The sequence below is a fragment of the Silurus meridionalis genome, chromosome 6 (assembly GCF_014805685.1).
Source record: "Silurus meridionalis isolate SWU-2019-XX chromosome 6, ASM1480568v1, whole genome shotgun sequence".
Classification (NCBI taxonomy): Eukaryota; Metazoa; Chordata; class Actinopteri; order Siluriformes; family Siluridae; genus Silurus; species Silurus meridionalis.
Window position 1 is genome coordinate 29,530,069 of NC_060889.1, and position 16,424 is coordinate 29,546,492.

Here is a 16,424-nt window from a genome sequence, read left to right on the forward strand (position 1 = left end):
TGAAATAGAGCTGTGGCTAGAAAGCTTAGTTTCCGCATTTTCCTATGGAGATTCCCATTCATTTTCCTATTTTCTGTTTTTGTTTGCAATTTTCTAGTCTTTGTGTGTTGGGTGTGTTTTTATGTGTTTGCACGTGTGTTCCAGTGTGAGCGTGTGCGTGTGTGCATGCTTGCGTGTGCGCGGAAAATGTGAAACTAAGCTTTTTATCCACAACTCTATTTCATGGTCTCAAAACATTTTTTTGTAGTTTTGATCAGAACTGAGGTCGATTAACAGATTTAAGTGAAAAAGCGAAAAAAATATTGATCTGATATATTTTTACACCACTTAAACTTAGTGGCTTTTTTTCAGCCCGAAGATCATAAAGTGGTGAATTTTTTTTACATTGAAAACTGCTGATGCATTATTTTTTCAAAAAAATTTGCAGACGTAATTTTTATTCCATTAGCTGAAACATGTAAAGTTATCAGCGAATGAAAACATTAAGTTGCCAAAAAAAAGCCACAAGGTCGGAGCTATGACTGATTTATTACACTACACTACACAAGATCTCAGGGATGGTTTTGTTTTTTTGCTGTTGTAGGTGCTGATGCTGAACCCAGTGTAAATGATGTGACTTATGCTAGGCTTGAACTCAAGCGAATGAAAAAAGCAAGAAAAATACAAAGTGAAGCAAAATTCATCAATAAATATATGATTAGTTACAATAAAACAGATCATGTATTTGTAGAATTGCCTTTATATAAACCTGTGATATGAAGCAGCATTTCTGTATGAGAAAATTGATCAAATGATTCTGACCAGAATCCAACAATACAGTGACATAATATATTTCAACTGTGTGTGATTTAACATTCAGATCATTTTCGATTCAATAGTTTTGATGAGTTTTAATTGTTATGGACATTCATTGAGGATATTTTAATTCCAACTAGATAAGACCAGTGTGGAAAACGACACTGTCTACTCAGAGATGAAGCACAACATGGAGGTAAAATTCATGTCTTTTACAGTATAAAAAAATCCATCACCATGAAGTAAGAAATATTTTAAAGGTACATTTGGTGTAATTTCACACCTAGCAGTTATGCTCTCTATCCAGTACACAAAACCCTTTCTCACACTTTGTCCAGTCATCCATGTGAGTTTGGAACCTGTAAAGAGAACTTTTCATCATATCATTCTACTTGGAAAGTGAGGACATTGTTAGCTATGAACATTCACAATACTGACACAAATATAACTTACTGATTTCTAGCTGCAGTCACTGATTCAGAAGTTAAATTGTTTGTCACATGGATGACACCAATATCAGGAGATATGTATTTATAATTGTATTTAGTGCAATCTCTTTTTTTTTCATTCTGCAGTGAGCCATGTGACTGTGTACACTGATGAAGCAGTCATCCAACAGATCGTTGGAAAATCATTTCTTCATTGTGTTCATTTTAAAGTTCATTTAATATTAATATCAGCAGCAGCAAAATAATTCTGTCTGCCTTAAAAAGGAAATGTTTGTAAATAGTAATAAAACGGTACATACAAGTGTCATTCGAAAAAATGTAAGAGTGCATGTAGATTTGCAGCAAAGTTCATCAGATCATCATCAGCAGCAGCGTCCGTAATAAGCTGTATAAGTGCAATTATATACAGTAGTTATTACGTAGCAGTGCAGTTACAGCAAGATAGATAGATAGATAGATAGATAGATAGATAGATAGATAGATAGATAGATAGATAGATAGATAGATAGATAGATAGATATGCCTTTCATTTTCTACTTATGTTGTGTGCCAAAAAACAATGAATTTTATATACACATATTTTTTTAACATATTTTATACATCAACAATTTATGTAACATTTTTAAAAAAATGTAAAGTTATAAATGTTCATTTTTTATTACATTTTATATTTCTCTTCGTTTTTTTATGTAATTTTAATTACTAATTACTAATAAGTGGTGCTTCAATTTTTGAAGGGTGGAAGTTATTATTTTATTATTATGACAAAGAGGATCAAGAATATCAAGAATAAATATGAATGAAAAGTGTAATAAAAATGGAGTGAACGAAAACATTTTGAAGGTTTTCAGGTTTTATTTTTGTTGCCAATTTTGGTTAAAATAAAAACTAATCAAGACTTTATTTCTACTGCTTTAAATGTATGTATTAAACTCAAATATACTGCTATATTGTAATACTGTTTACTGTCTTATGTTGGCTCTTGTTTTTTTTAGTAATTTTCCACATGGGATTAGGAACCACTGCATCTTTACACACTGCTCCACTGTGTAATCAAGTAAAAGAATAACACTGAAAATGTCCAATACACAACATAGGCAATGAACATTAGAGCAGTAGCAGTGATTTAGACAATCAAAAGTGAATTCAGTGTTAAACCCTGCTAGATAACTTCATCATTCCGTTTCTTCCAAGTCCTGGTGAGGATTCAATAGTCAGAATTCTTCTTCTTCTTCTTCTTTAGATTGCTTTCATTAGGGGTCACCAAAGCGGATCATCCGTCTCCACACTACTCTGTCCTCTACATCTGGCTCTTTCAAGCAAACTACCTGCATGTCTTCCCTCACCACATCTATGAACCTCCTACTTGGTCTTCCTCTTTTCCTCCTTCCTGGTGGCTTCATCCTCAGGATTCTCCTACTGATATACCCCATGTCCCTACTCTGCACATGTCCAAACCATCTCAGTCACACCTCCCTCGTCTTGTCTCCAAAACGTCCTACATGCGCTGTCCCTCTAATAAACTCATTTCTAATCCTGTCCAGCGTCGTCACTCCCAACAAAAACCTCAACATCTTCAGCTCTGCTACCTCCAGCGCCACTGTCTCTAAACCATACAACATTGCAGGTCTCACCACAGTCCTATAAACTTTTCCTTTCACTCTCACAGATACTCTTCTATTACAAATCACTCCTGCTATCACTCTTCTCCACCCACCCAACCCTGCCTGCACTCTTTTCTTCACTTCTCTCCATTACTTTGCACTGTTGACCCCAGGTGCCTGAACTCCTCCATCTTCTCCACATCTTCTCCCTGCAACCAGACCACTCCACTGCCCTCCCTCTCATTCACACACATGTACTCTGTCTTACTCCTACTGACTTTCATCCCCCTTCTCTCCAGCATGTACCTTCACCTCTCCAGGCTCTTCTCAACCTGCTCTCTACTCTCACCACAAATAACAATATCATCTGAAACACAACAGTCCATAGAGACTCCTGTCTGACCTCTTCCATCAACCCCTGTCCATCACTATTGGCGTTCCACAGATTAACACTGAAAAATGTAACTTGGTGGAATAATAAGTAAAGACTCCATGTATAAAAATGTTTCTGATTAACTTTTATTTGTGCAAGTAAAGAACAATCTGCTTAGACTGACTCACATTCGATTTAATCTCAAACTAAAACTGTGCAAATGATTTTTCCCTCTAAAAAGAGTAGCGTAGCGTATTAGGACAATTATATAATCATGTTTAAGTCATGATTATTAGTAAGTTTTAGTCGAAGGCTCGTCTGATTGCGAAGAGTCTTCAGAGATGCCCTCTGGTGGAGAGTCTTTGAAAGAGAAGTGAGTAGAAACGAACTATAAGGAGGCACCAAGTAACTTTCTAGCTGTCTCCTTTATCACGTCTGCAGCAGTTGCCCAATTGTTCAACACATCTTCACCACCACAGAGCCCATGTCTGACCTCATCCCTGAATCTCATACTACAGTCTTCCTCCTTCAGTTTCCACCATCATATTCTTCTTTCTGTTCTCACTCCTCCTCTTCTTCTTCACCTCCAAAGCCATCCTGCAGACCACCATTCGATGTTGTCTAGCTACACTGTCCCCTGCCAACACCTTACAGTGTCTAATCTCCTACATAGACAATAGTCCACCTGTGTGCACCTTCCTCTCTTATGTCACCCTATGATCCTCCTTCTTCTTAAAATAAGTATTTTCCCCTGCCATTTCCATCCTTTTAGCAAAATCTATCACCATCTACACTTCCACACTCCTCTCTTTAAGGCCATACCTACCCATCACCTCCTCATCACCTCTGTTCCCTTCACCTACATGCACATTAAAGTTTGCCCAATTTACCAATCTTTCATTCCTAGGTACACCTTCTACCACTTCATCCAACTCACTCCAGAATTTAAACAGCAGCCTTTTATAATTCCCTTTATTGCTGTTGATGTGCATGAAGACACATCGTGAGAGTGTGAATGAGATCTGCACAGGATCTCAGAACTTCAAATCAAATCAATCAAATCAAATTTGCTGCTTTGAGACAACTCCATCCATCCATCTATCCATCTATCTATCTATCTATCTATCTATCTATCTATCTATCTATCTATCTATCTATCTATCTATCTATCTATCTATCTATCTATCTCTCTCTCTCTCTCTCTCTCTCTCTCTTTAAGAAAACAGGAAGTGGTTTGGCTATAACACACATCTCTGCAGTCAGTCAGTCAGTCAGTCATTAGAAGCACATGATGGAGTTCAGTCCACTCACTTTGATGTTCTGTGAGTAAATGTTCTCTTTGTGTTTTCATTAGAGTGAGTTCTTAATCTGCAGTCTAACTGCCCTGAGTGATGAGGTTATCGTGTGGTTAGGACAGTGTGTGCAAACTTATTGACTTATTGATCTTTTGTATTCTGCTATCACCTGGTTCTCAGTGACAATTGCTCACAATCATTTGAACGTCTAAAACAAAATGACTGGATGCTGTTTGTACATTCTAGAGTGGAAGTCAGGGTTATGACTAGCTGAAATGTTTACCTGCTGCTGTGAGCTTCTTTAAGTTTTTCTATGAAAAGGAAGACTTAAAAACATGTTAACATTATATAGTTTATATGTAATTTGCACTTAATCCAAAAGAATGTACAGCACATTTATATCATATATATATATATATATATATATATATATATATATATATATATATATATATATATATATATATATATATATAAAAATAATAAAATAAAATAAATATTCAGAGTGAAAACAATTCTGAAGATATTTCACTAGCAATACATATTGGGACTATTGCATTTATATTCTACTCTTTTCTACACTACCCTATCATTTTAGATTCTAGTCCATAATCACAGAATTATATGATCACTCCAGATTTCATCAGCTGCTCATTCATGCTGTAAATTTTACATTCAAAGTATCTCCAAGGTGCTCTGAGGGACTCAGTTCTGGTCACCATGGAAGCCATCGCAGTACATGTAAAACATAGCCATGCTGTTACCATGAAGAGATAAACAGTCATCACATGCCCTGGTGTGAGATTAGTGATTAGGCCGTTATGAACAAAATTGGAGAATTTGTTCAGTTTGCTATTAATGTGTAAGACCAAACTACTGCACAGCACTTGCAAGAACAGCTTTATGTAAGTTCAGTATAAGACCAGTTTGGTCTTAAACATTATATCAAAATAATGCAGAAAATTATCTTTTGTAATAATCACTAAACATTGTTTAACATTGTGTTAAGTATAATAGCAACAACTTTCCAGAGACAAACACGTCTCATTAGTTCTGTACATAGACGGAGCCATAACAGTGTTAAAAGCCTGGTAGCAGATACTAGTTTGCATTTGTGGTATATTTTCTATTCTGCAAATTTAGCTGTGAAGATCTGAAGGAAGTGTAAAGGTACATGCTAAAGAACTGTATTTGTTGATATGATGGTCAAATGTAACTCCACTGGCACTCATTGAGCTTTTGAAGCCAGAGTCTCCACAGCAGGGACATTTAGAAACAAAATAATATTTAGATATTGATAAGAGACATGAACAAACCCTTACTGGCCATTTTATTATGAACACTCTACTATTATAATCATATTTTTTTTATATAATTATAATTAAATATAATCTACTACTATTGTTTTTTCATCAGTTACAATTTCTAAAATATCAACCCCTCTCTCAATCCAGCAATGATATTGGAAAAACAATATTTAGGATGTTGGCCAATGCTTTTTATGATTGTTTAATGATGTGAATTTCCCATTCTTTAACATCCTAAATGTGTTATGTGGGATTCAGCTCTAGTAACTGCATAGAGAACATAAGGTATGCTGATCTCTTTGTTTTGTTAATGGGACAGATTTGTGATGACTTTTTATTTGTGGTTGGGTGCATTATAATGCTGTATTTAGTCATTTTAAAATAGTGAATTGTGTAAATATGAGGATCACTATAAATTTTTACTGAAATGTGTTTTACAATTAAACAATTAAAATAAAATGTTGTTTAAAAATACATTATTATGTTCTTCTACTTTAAGACAACCTTTTCCAAAATGCAAAGTGAGTGGATGTACAAAAGTGAGTTCTTATTCTTCTCATTATTCTTCTTATTATTAGAGCTATTATTTTTTAGAAATAAACTTTTCACAAGTGTATTATTAATAGAGGTGTGAGAGCAGAGACCAGTTTGTGGTTGTAGGTTTAGTTTCTATGTGAATGCAGTGGTGCAAATTGAGATGAAGAGTGGGGGAAAGTGTAAATGTATACAGTATGAGTGAAAACAATATCTTATTTTTAAATCTTTAACTGCCAAAGTCTTGTGCACATTTTATCTTGACTGACACTCACTGACCTCTTTTAAAGAAAAAAAAAAAATGGGCCAAGGTGAAAAGCGGCATTTAGATTCAGCGGTCCAACAACAAAATAAATGAAATGAAAGACAAAATAAATATTCAGAGTGTGATTGGCCTGCACCACTGAAATAAAGGAGTTAAAGTCATATATAAAAAAGACAATACATGAAAAAAATATATTCAATAACATTTTAGGTTATTCAGCAGTTGTTATTGCATGCCAGCAGGAAAACATATGAAACAAAATACCCACACAGACACTTGTCACAAATCACCAGTTCAATTTCAATTCAATTCAATACATTTTTATTTGTATAGCACTTTTAACAATGAATGTTGTCTCAAAGCAGTTTTACAGAGTTAAAGCGGTTATACAAGTATGTATTATATAAGTTTGTTCCTTATAGTTTATTCCTAATGAGTCAGTGGTGACTGTGGCAAAGAAAACTCATTGAGATGGCATGAAGAATAAACCTTAAAAAGAACCAGACTCAAAAGGGAACCCTTTTGGGTCTTATTTGGGTGGCACTTCATTACAGTTGGATCATTGTTGAGGTGTGCAGTGATGGCACTTAAATGCAACCTGAGCCACTGTAGCAGACTGATGATATTAATTACAATCCAAATCCATCCTCAAAATTCTTGAGATGTATCTTTAACCTGTTGATGTAGAACTCTATCTAGAGGTAGGGCTACAGGGTGAATCAGGCAGATCTGAGGAAAGGAAAGGAAAGGAAAGGAAAGGAAAGGAAAGGAAAGGAAAGGAAAGGAAAGGAAAGGAAAGAAAAGGAAAGAAAAGGAAAGGAGAGGAAAACTGTGCCCTGCTACCTCAGGAGTAGGTCTAACTTAAGTTAGTATATAGTATGTATATCTAACTTAAGTATTCTTAAGGATTCAAGTATTCTTAAGTTTTGTTAAATATTCTCATTGTTTCATAAATGTTTAAAACACTTAACATAGTGATCAAGTTGTAAGTGGGGACTCTGGCAAGACTCGCATAACTAAATAGAAGAGCCAGAAGGTAACACATACAGGAGAGATCTTTGGGATAAGAAATGGCCCTCCACACTACTGTCAACAAACCTGAGAGAAAGGGTGTCAGGAATTCCCCTGCCACGCCCCCTTCGGCGGCTGTCAGACTTCGGCATTCCCCAAAGCACCTCGCTCCTTCTCCCGTGCGTGCCCCGCCCACACAGAGCTGCTTGCAATCGGGCTTCATGGGGAACACCTGACTCCCATCTACTCACTCATCACACCGCCTATATAAACCTATCACTCACCCACACTCCCCGTCCAATATTGTTATTGTTCGTGCGTGTTTCGTGTTGGTTCATGTCGGTGTGCTAGTACTCGTCCAGTTATCCCGCTACGTACTTTCCGTTTCGGACTCCTCGCACACTCCACAGCTGCGCTTCTCTTCCAAAGCTCCCCTCGGATTATATTCACGGACTATCACGAGTGCTGTGAGTGCTTTTTGTGTTGGCTCTGCCTGTTGTTGAATAAAGTTTCTGTTTGCCGTTACTCTGGCTTCCGCCTCTGTGCCGCGCCTAACAGAATAACGGACCCCTAAAAAGGAATATATGGGGAAAAAAAAGAAAAAAAGAAAAAAAGGATAAAATAAAAGAAAGGACATGATCGGATTAACGCCTCGGAGGTCAGGTTCGCCCAGCCGCGATCAAGCAGCAGCCAAGCTCCGCCCCCGGGAAAACCCGGAAGCTCGCAGCCGCTTCTCAGTCACGCTCGGCAGTGCCACACCCCCTCAATGACGTCACGGGACTCCCGGCTCGCTTCTCCGGCAACAGAGCTGAATGGAGGGGGTTTTTACAGAGCGTGGGTCAATACGTGGAGTTGAATCCAGCCAGTTATCCCACAAAAGAAGCGAAAATCGCGCTCCACATGTCTCTGCTGACTGAGGAATCTCTCTCCCTTGCCAGAGAGCTGTGGAGCACGACTGAAGGCAAGGTCAGCTCATGCACCAGGTTCCTCCAGCTTCTCACCAGGGGACTCGGGATAACCACGGCTGATCTCCATCTTCTTTCCCCTGCTTCCAAGAACGCCACTCCTCATCAGAGTTTCCAGGAGGTCACCGCACTGCTCCAGGCCCTCCAGGACAGCTCCGCGCCGCCGAAGGTCCTCCAAGGGATCTCCGCTGTGCTCCAGGATATCCAGGCTGGCTCCGTTTCGTTCCAGGACCTCCAGGAGCTCTCCATCCTGCTCCAGATCCTTCGGGTTGGTCCAGTTCCGCTCCAGGTCTCCGAAGAGAGCTCCGTTCCGCTCCAGGGTCCTGAAGAGAGCTCCGTTCCGTCCCAGGACCTCCGTGAGAGCTCCGTTCCATCCCCGGACCTCCGTGAGAGCTCCTCTCTGTCCCTGAGCGACCCCGTGAGCTCCTCTCTGTCCCTGAGCGATCCCATGAGCTCCTCTCTGTCCCTGAAAGTCCCCAAGAGCTCGGTTCCGCTCCAGAGAGTCCCCAAGAGCTTGGTTCCACTCCAGAGAGTCCCCGGGAGCTTGGTTCGGCTCCAGAGTCTTGAAAGGAACTCGGCTTCGTCCCACAAACTCCCGGTGAGCTCCTCTCTGCTCCAGGGTCCCCAGGCGAGCTCCTCTCCGCTCCTAGGCTTCCAGGCGGCTCCCTCTCCGCTCCTAGGCTTCCAGGAGCGCTCCTCTTTGATCCAGATCCCTGATGAGAGCTCGGCTTCGCTCCAGGTACCTGATGAGAGCTCGGCTTCGCTCCCGGTCCCTGAGGAAAGCTTCTCTTCGCTCCAGGTCCCTGATGAGAGCTCGGCTTCGCTCCTGGTCCCTGAGGAAAGCTTGGTTCCGTCCCAGGACTTCTGGGAGAGCTCCGCTTCGCTCCAGGGTCTCCAGGCGAGCTCGGTTTCACTCCAGGGTCTCCAGGCGAGCTCGGTTCCGTCCCCGCCCTCCAAGGAGTGCTCAGCTCAGCGCCTGCGCATCCCTGAGAGCACCTCATCACCCAATGGGTTCCTGGAGCACTCGACTCACCTCCGAGACTGCGAAAAGGATGTTGACCTGTTGCCCCCGGGCTCCACCGAAGGCGCCAGCTCGCCCCACAGTCTCCCAGAAGGTGAAGGCTCGCCCCACGAGCACTCAGAAGGCGAAGCTACGTCACAGACCTCCTCTTCACCTAAGGAGTCCCCAGAGCACTCACCTCAGCTCCGGGACTGCCAAAGGGATGTCGAACCGCTGCCCCTGGCTTCATCCGAAGGCGACGGCTCGCCCCACAGTCTCCCAAAAGGTGACGGGTCGCCCCACAAGCACTCAGAAGACCAAATCACGTCACAGAGCTCCTCCCACGGTGACGTCTCACTCCCGAGCTCCTCCCACGGCGACGTCTCGCTCATGAGCTCCTCCCTCGGCGACGTCTCACTCATGAGCTCCTCTCTCGGTGATGGCTCGCCTCAGGACCCCTCTCACGGTGACATCCTGCCTCCAGGCTCCCTGGATGAAGACAGGTCGCTCCTGAGCTCCCTGGAGGGTGAGGTCACACCGATGAACCCTGCCGAGGTCATCACTCAGACTCTGTGCTCAGTCAGGGGCGTCGCTCCATCCCCGGTCTCCATCCAGAGGGTCTTCCAGCCGGTAAGCCCCGTTGAGAGCTCTGCCCTGCTTCCGGTAGTCCCCAGGTTGTCTCTCCACTCCAGGTCCCCGTGGGTGATGAGGCTCCACTCCAGACCTTCCTGGGTAGCGTCGATCCGTTTCAGGTCGCCGGGGTGGTCATCGCTCAGCCTCAGGTTGCCACCAGGGACGTCACGCCTAGGGCATCGCTCCGCTCCAGGTCTCCAGGGGGGGTCGTCGATCTGCCTGCAGCCTCCGCAGAGGGCATCGTTCTGCTCCAACTCTCCGTGGAGGACGTCGCGCTGCCTCCGGTCTTCACGGAGGGAGTCGTTCTGCTCCAAGGCTCCGTGGAGGACGTCGCACTGCCTCTGGTCTTCACTGAGGGCGTCGCTCTGCTCCAGGTCTCCGTGGTGGACGTCTCTCCACCTCTAGTCTGCGCCAAGGACGTCGCCCCGTTCCTGGCCTCCGCGTGAGGCTGTGCTCCGTTCCGGGATCCCGCTGGGGTCGTTGTCCCATTCCGGCTCTCCGCGGTGGTGGTCGCTTCGACTCGGGCCCTTCCCTGCTGTTCCTGGCTTTGTGGCGGTTCCGGCCGGGTTCCCTTTGACCCTGGGCGGTCGGAGGGGCCCTTCTCCGAGTGCCCTGGCCCGCCGGGCGTGCTGTGGGTTTGGGGCATCAGGGGCCGCCCCTTTGGGGGGGTGGTGTCAGGAATTCCCCTGCCACGCCCCCTTCGGCGGCTGTCAGACTTCGGCATTCCCCAAAGCACCTCGCTCCTTTTCCCGTGCGTGCCCCGCCCGCACAGAGCTGCTCGCAATCGGGCTTTATGGGGAACACCTGACTCTCATCTACTCACTCATCACACCGCCTATATAAACCCACACTCCCTGTCCGTTATTGTATGTTCGTGCGTGTTTCGTGTTGGTTAATGTTGGTGTGCTTGTACGTCCAGTTATCCCGCTACTTACTTTCCGTTTCGGACTCCTCGCACACTCCACAGCTGCGCTTCTCTTCTGAAGCTCCCCTCGGATTATATTCACGGACTATCACAAGTGCTGTGAGTGCTTTTTGTGTTGGCTCTGCCTGTTGTTGAATAAAGTTTCTGTTTGCCATTACTCTGGCTTGCGCCTCCGTGCCGTGCCTAACAAAGGGTGAGAGTGGGGGGACGACAACATCTAAATATCCCAGTTCACAGAACACTCTATTTCCATGATCCCCCAGATCTGCTCCTTTACCTAAGAAACATCTACTGACTAAAGGCTTGACTAAATAAATACAGTATATTTTCAGCCTAGACTTGAACACTGAGACTGTGTCTGACTCCAGAACACTAATTGAAAGTCTGTTCCATAAGTGTGGGGTTGTAAAAGAAAAATCTGCCCCTGAGACAGTTTGCTTTATTTGAGGTACCAACAAATATCTTGCAACTTTTGATTGACGTAGGCATAGTGGATCAAAATAGAACAAAAGTTCACTCAGATACTGTGGCTGGAGACCATTCAGTGCTATTATACATCAGTAGTGGTATTTTATAATCAATGTGAGATTTATTTGGTAGATTATAATTTTTTTTTTCTAGAATTAACATAAACAACTCAATTCTGCAATACTGTTTAAATCTGGCCACATTTTGAATTAACCTAATTAGCCAGAACATAATTTCTAAGATTAGATAAAATTGGTTATGTAATTTCATTTCGTATGTGGTTAGCAACATACAAACAAATGGGCCCCAGGAATACATCATAAACACTGAAACTGTTAAAGACCTTTTCTTCTGAGGGTTTTCTGTAATGCACTGCCACAGGTCTTTGAAAATTGCAGAAATTAAGTGTTTCCATGGTACAACAAGGAAATCATAAAGTGCATGGGTCACTGCCAGTGCATGGGGCACTGAACAGAGGGATATATTGGTTCTCACTCTCTTCTTGTCTTTAATAGTTGTTGCAAAAGATCTGCAGTCTGAATGTCCTGAGTGATGAGTTTATCGTGTGATTAGGACATTATACATACTTCAGCATGACTGTTGATCAGTTTATCTATTTCTGTAATCAGGTCTATATTGTTGGAATCTGTAACTGATCTTCATTCCTTGTTAAACATAAGAGCAGAAATTGCAAAGAAACTAATGTATTATTAGTCCTGTAAACACACAAAGCAGTGACTATGTTAGAGGAATGAAAGTAGAGAACTTCTTTGCGGATGTGGTGTATTTTCTGTTTTCATGTAGTGGTGGAAATGTAGCTGTGAAGAGCTGGTGGAGGTGTGAAAGTGGACATGTTAAAACAACTGCTTACTTTTAACTCTTTAACTGGTGAAATTGAAGTAATTTTTTATTTGCACTGAGACTCACTGAGTTCTATAAATAACCTAAGTTGATTGATCTATTTGAAAACAAATCAGCTGTTCAGCATATTAAGATTTATGAACACACACTCAACGCCCACTTTATTAGTTATTATTAACTTTGTTCAGTGAAAGTAAAGAAAAATAAAAATCACCTTAGAGACATTTCTATGGATTAAAAATTAAATGCATTAAAATGCATTTGTTTAACTGATTAACAAGCTAATAGAATATATGTATATATATATATATATATATATATATATATATATATATATATATATATATATATATATATATATATATATATATATATACAGTTGTGTTCAAAATTATTCAACCCCCAATGCTGTAAATGGTTTTAGGGAATTTAGTGTACATTTGTAATTGTATTCAGAATGAAATCCTACAAGGACTTCTTAAAGAACCATATGCAACTAAAATGACATCAATTAGTTTTGTAATACAGTAGTAAATGTTTCTTTTGTGAATTCTTCATTGACATAATTATTCAACCCCTTAAAGACTACCACTCTGAAGAACAGAGGTTCAATGAAGTGTTTTCAATCAGGTATTGAAAACACCTGTGGATATCAGGGAGCAGCAATAAAGCCTAATAAGCACCAATTAGGCAGCTTTAAAATGACTGTGATACTCAGCTCCTTCTAGACATTTACTGGTGTGGTTACAAACATGGTGAGGTCAAGAGAATGGTCCAGGAAGACAAGAGAACAGGTGATTACTCTTCACAGGAAGGGCAATGGCTATAAGAAGATTGCAAAGATGTTAAACATACCAAGAGACACCATAGGAAGCATCATTCGCAAATTCAAGGCAAAGGGCACTGTTGAAACGCTACCTGGTCGTGGCAGAAAGAAGATGCTGACTTCGACTGCTGTGCGCTACCTGAAGCGTAGAGTGGAGAAAAGTCCCCGTGTGACTGCTGAGGAACTGAGAAAAGATTTGTCAGATGTGGGTACTGAAGTTTCTGCTCAGACAATATGGCGCACCCTGCGTAATGAAGGCCTCCATGCCAGAACTCCCAGGCGCACCCCCTTGCTGTCCCCAAAGAATAAGAAGAGTCGACTGCAGTATGCCAAAAGTCATGTGGACAAACCACAGAAGTTTTGGGATAGTGTTCTGTGGACTGATGAAACAAAATTTGAACTGTTTGGGCCCATGGATCAACGCTATGTTTGGAGGAGGAAGAACAAGGCCTATGAAGAAAAGAACACCTTGCCTACTGTGAAGCATGGCGGGGGGTCAATCATGCTTTGGGGCTGTTTTGCTTCTGCAGGTACTGGGAAGCTTCAGCGTGTGCAAGGTACCATGAATTCTCTTCAGTACCAGGAGATATTGGATGACAATGTGATGCAGTCCGTCACAAACCTGAGGCTTGGAAGACGTTGGACCTTTCAACAGGACAATGATCCCAAGCATACCTCCAAGTCCACTAGAGCATGGTTGCAGATTAAAGGCTGGAACATTTTGAAGTGGCCATCGCAGTCACCAGACTTAAATCCGATTGAGAACCTCTGGTGGGACTTAAAGAAAGCAGTTGCAGTGCGCAAGCTTAAGAATGTGACTGAACTGGAGGCTTTTGCCCATGATGAATGGGCAAAGATACCCGTAGATCGCTGCAAGACACTTGTGTCAAGCTATGCTTCACGTTTAAAAGCTGTTATAACTGTAAAAGGATGTTGTACTAAGTACTAAGATTGAATGTCACTTGAGGGGTTGCATAAAACTGATAATGATGTGAGCTCAGAAAAGACATTTGTGGTTATTTCATTATAAATGTTATGTTATATTTGTCTGACCTACACGTGCCTCTTTGATTTAATTGTAAGCAGGATGACTGAATGATCATAATCAATGTCAAACCGACCAAAACAATCAATTTCAGTGGGGGTTGAATAATTTATATAATATAATATATATATATAATATAATTTATTTATTTTTATTTTTTAATTTACACCATATTTTGTTTCTGCTTCTTTTTTAGTGCTGATTTCACTTATACCAGTGGCTCGGGTTCAAGGTGATTTATATCAAATTATACTGTACATTGTGAGAAGAATGATGTGTTTTGTCATTTGTTTATTAATTAAGTAATATTACCTTAATTATTTTCATTGATTGTTTTCTTACCATTTCTTGAGTAGAATAAATGTGTTTAATTCATCCAAATATCCATGATCATTTGTCATGAGTAGTGCAAAAGAAAGCTTTCAATGATGCCCTGATTTCTTAACTGTAAGAAAGTTACACATATCTGTATAAAAAACCCAACAGCAACAAAACCCACCCTTATACAGGTGGTCATGCTATCAAATTATATGAGAAGTGGATACCGGTAATTAGTTTATGTAAGGAATTTTAACAACAGAATGTTTTACAGGGAGTCATAAAGCTGTGGTATCCATGAAGCCTGATACACATGTGTTCATTGGAGAAACTGTTACTCTCAGATGTGAAATACAGAATGGTAGGGACATTCCAAAGATATACAGCTGGTATAAAAATAAAAACAGGCTTACAGACCCCACAGAACAGACTTTCACAATCCAGACTGTTAGAGACTCTGACAGCGGATACTACACCTGTGGAGAATCGAGTTTATTCCAGAGCTCAGATACCAGTGAAGCTGTTACAATGACTGTATCAGGTGAGTCTGTGGGTGTTCTTTTGTTTTGTTCTAATTTAATATGTTAAAACAGTTTGTATGCTTTAAATGTTGAGCTGTTAGTAAGCTGTTTGTTTAATGGTGACTTTCACTTCTCAGTATAGTAGGCATGTGTTTTTAGTAGTATCTGAGTTTTATATTAAGATTGCAGTATTATTGTAGCACATTGCCCTTCCTTCAGTTTCTGTACACATCTTTCCTTTGTTTCTCCACCAGATGTCACCAGTGTCCCCCCCTACAAACACACACACACACACACACACACACACACACACACACACACACACACACATAAATATATATATATATATATATATATATATATATATATATATATATATATATATATATATATATATATATATATTAATAATAAATAACATGCAGTTTCACCCACTTCCTTGTGGCACACTGTTAGAGATCTTATTTTTCATGCAATCAATCCCAGTTCAAGACCTGGTCCTGAAACCTGTAAATATTATGATAGAAAAAAAAAAAAAAAAAAAAAGGTCTGTCTTGGCTTTAACAGCATGCTTTTGCTTACTTAAGAAAATGTTCAGCTGGTGGTGCAGAATTTTTTTTTTAGGATGACAAAAATAAGATTCTAAACTAAATTATAAATGAACAATATAAATCTAATATGGTTTACACTTTAATCCACTCATTAATTTTATTACACTGAACATAAACTAAATCCATTTTTTTTATCAAATTGTGAAAGCACTTTGAATCTACTGCTTCTGTTGTAAAGTGCCAAGCAGCTCTGACACCTTCATTATTTCATACCAACAGCTAAACCCAAACCGACTGTGAGAGTGAATCCTCAGAGCTCCGTCTACACTGGAGACACCATCACTCTGAGCTGTGAGCTGCAGTCTACTGGATGGGAGATTCAGTGGCATAAAAATAATCAGCAGTTACAACCTCAGAACAGTGAACAAGCAAACACACTGAATATGACAGTCATTAATGCAGAGGAAACAGAGTATAAGTGTCGTGCACGCAGGAGAAACTACAGACTTTACTACACAGAGTTCAGTGATCCTGTGAAGGTTACAGCGAGAGGTAGGCCATGACTTCAAACTGTGATTTAAAAATTGCTTTATTTTTTATTGATTAAAACACATGAGAACATGCTGTTAGAGTAAAATTATCTGTACTTAAGTTTGGAAACAGTAACTCTGATTCATA

The 16,424-nt window shown here is 40.8% G+C and overlaps 1 protein-coding gene across 1 annotated transcript in view; it reads left to right on the top strand.

Annotated features, from left to right (window-relative positions):
* The first annotated feature begins 11,126 nt into the window (after positions 1 to 11,126).
* Positions 11,127 to 16,424, top strand: part of LOC124387549 (carcinoembryonic antigen-related cell adhesion molecule 5-like) — a 22,437-nt gene continuing 17,139 nt past the window's right edge. The window contains exons 1-4 of the mRNA XM_046851962.1: positions 11,127 to 11,250; positions 14,553 to 14,588; positions 14,949 to 15,215; positions 16,026 to 16,298. Coding sequence (XP_046707918.1) covers positions 11,127 to 11,250; positions 14,553 to 14,588; positions 14,949 to 15,215; positions 16,026 to 16,298 — 700 coding nt within the window. The remainder of the gene's footprint in view (positions 11,251 to 14,552; positions 14,589 to 14,948; positions 15,216 to 16,025; positions 16,299 to 16,424) is intronic.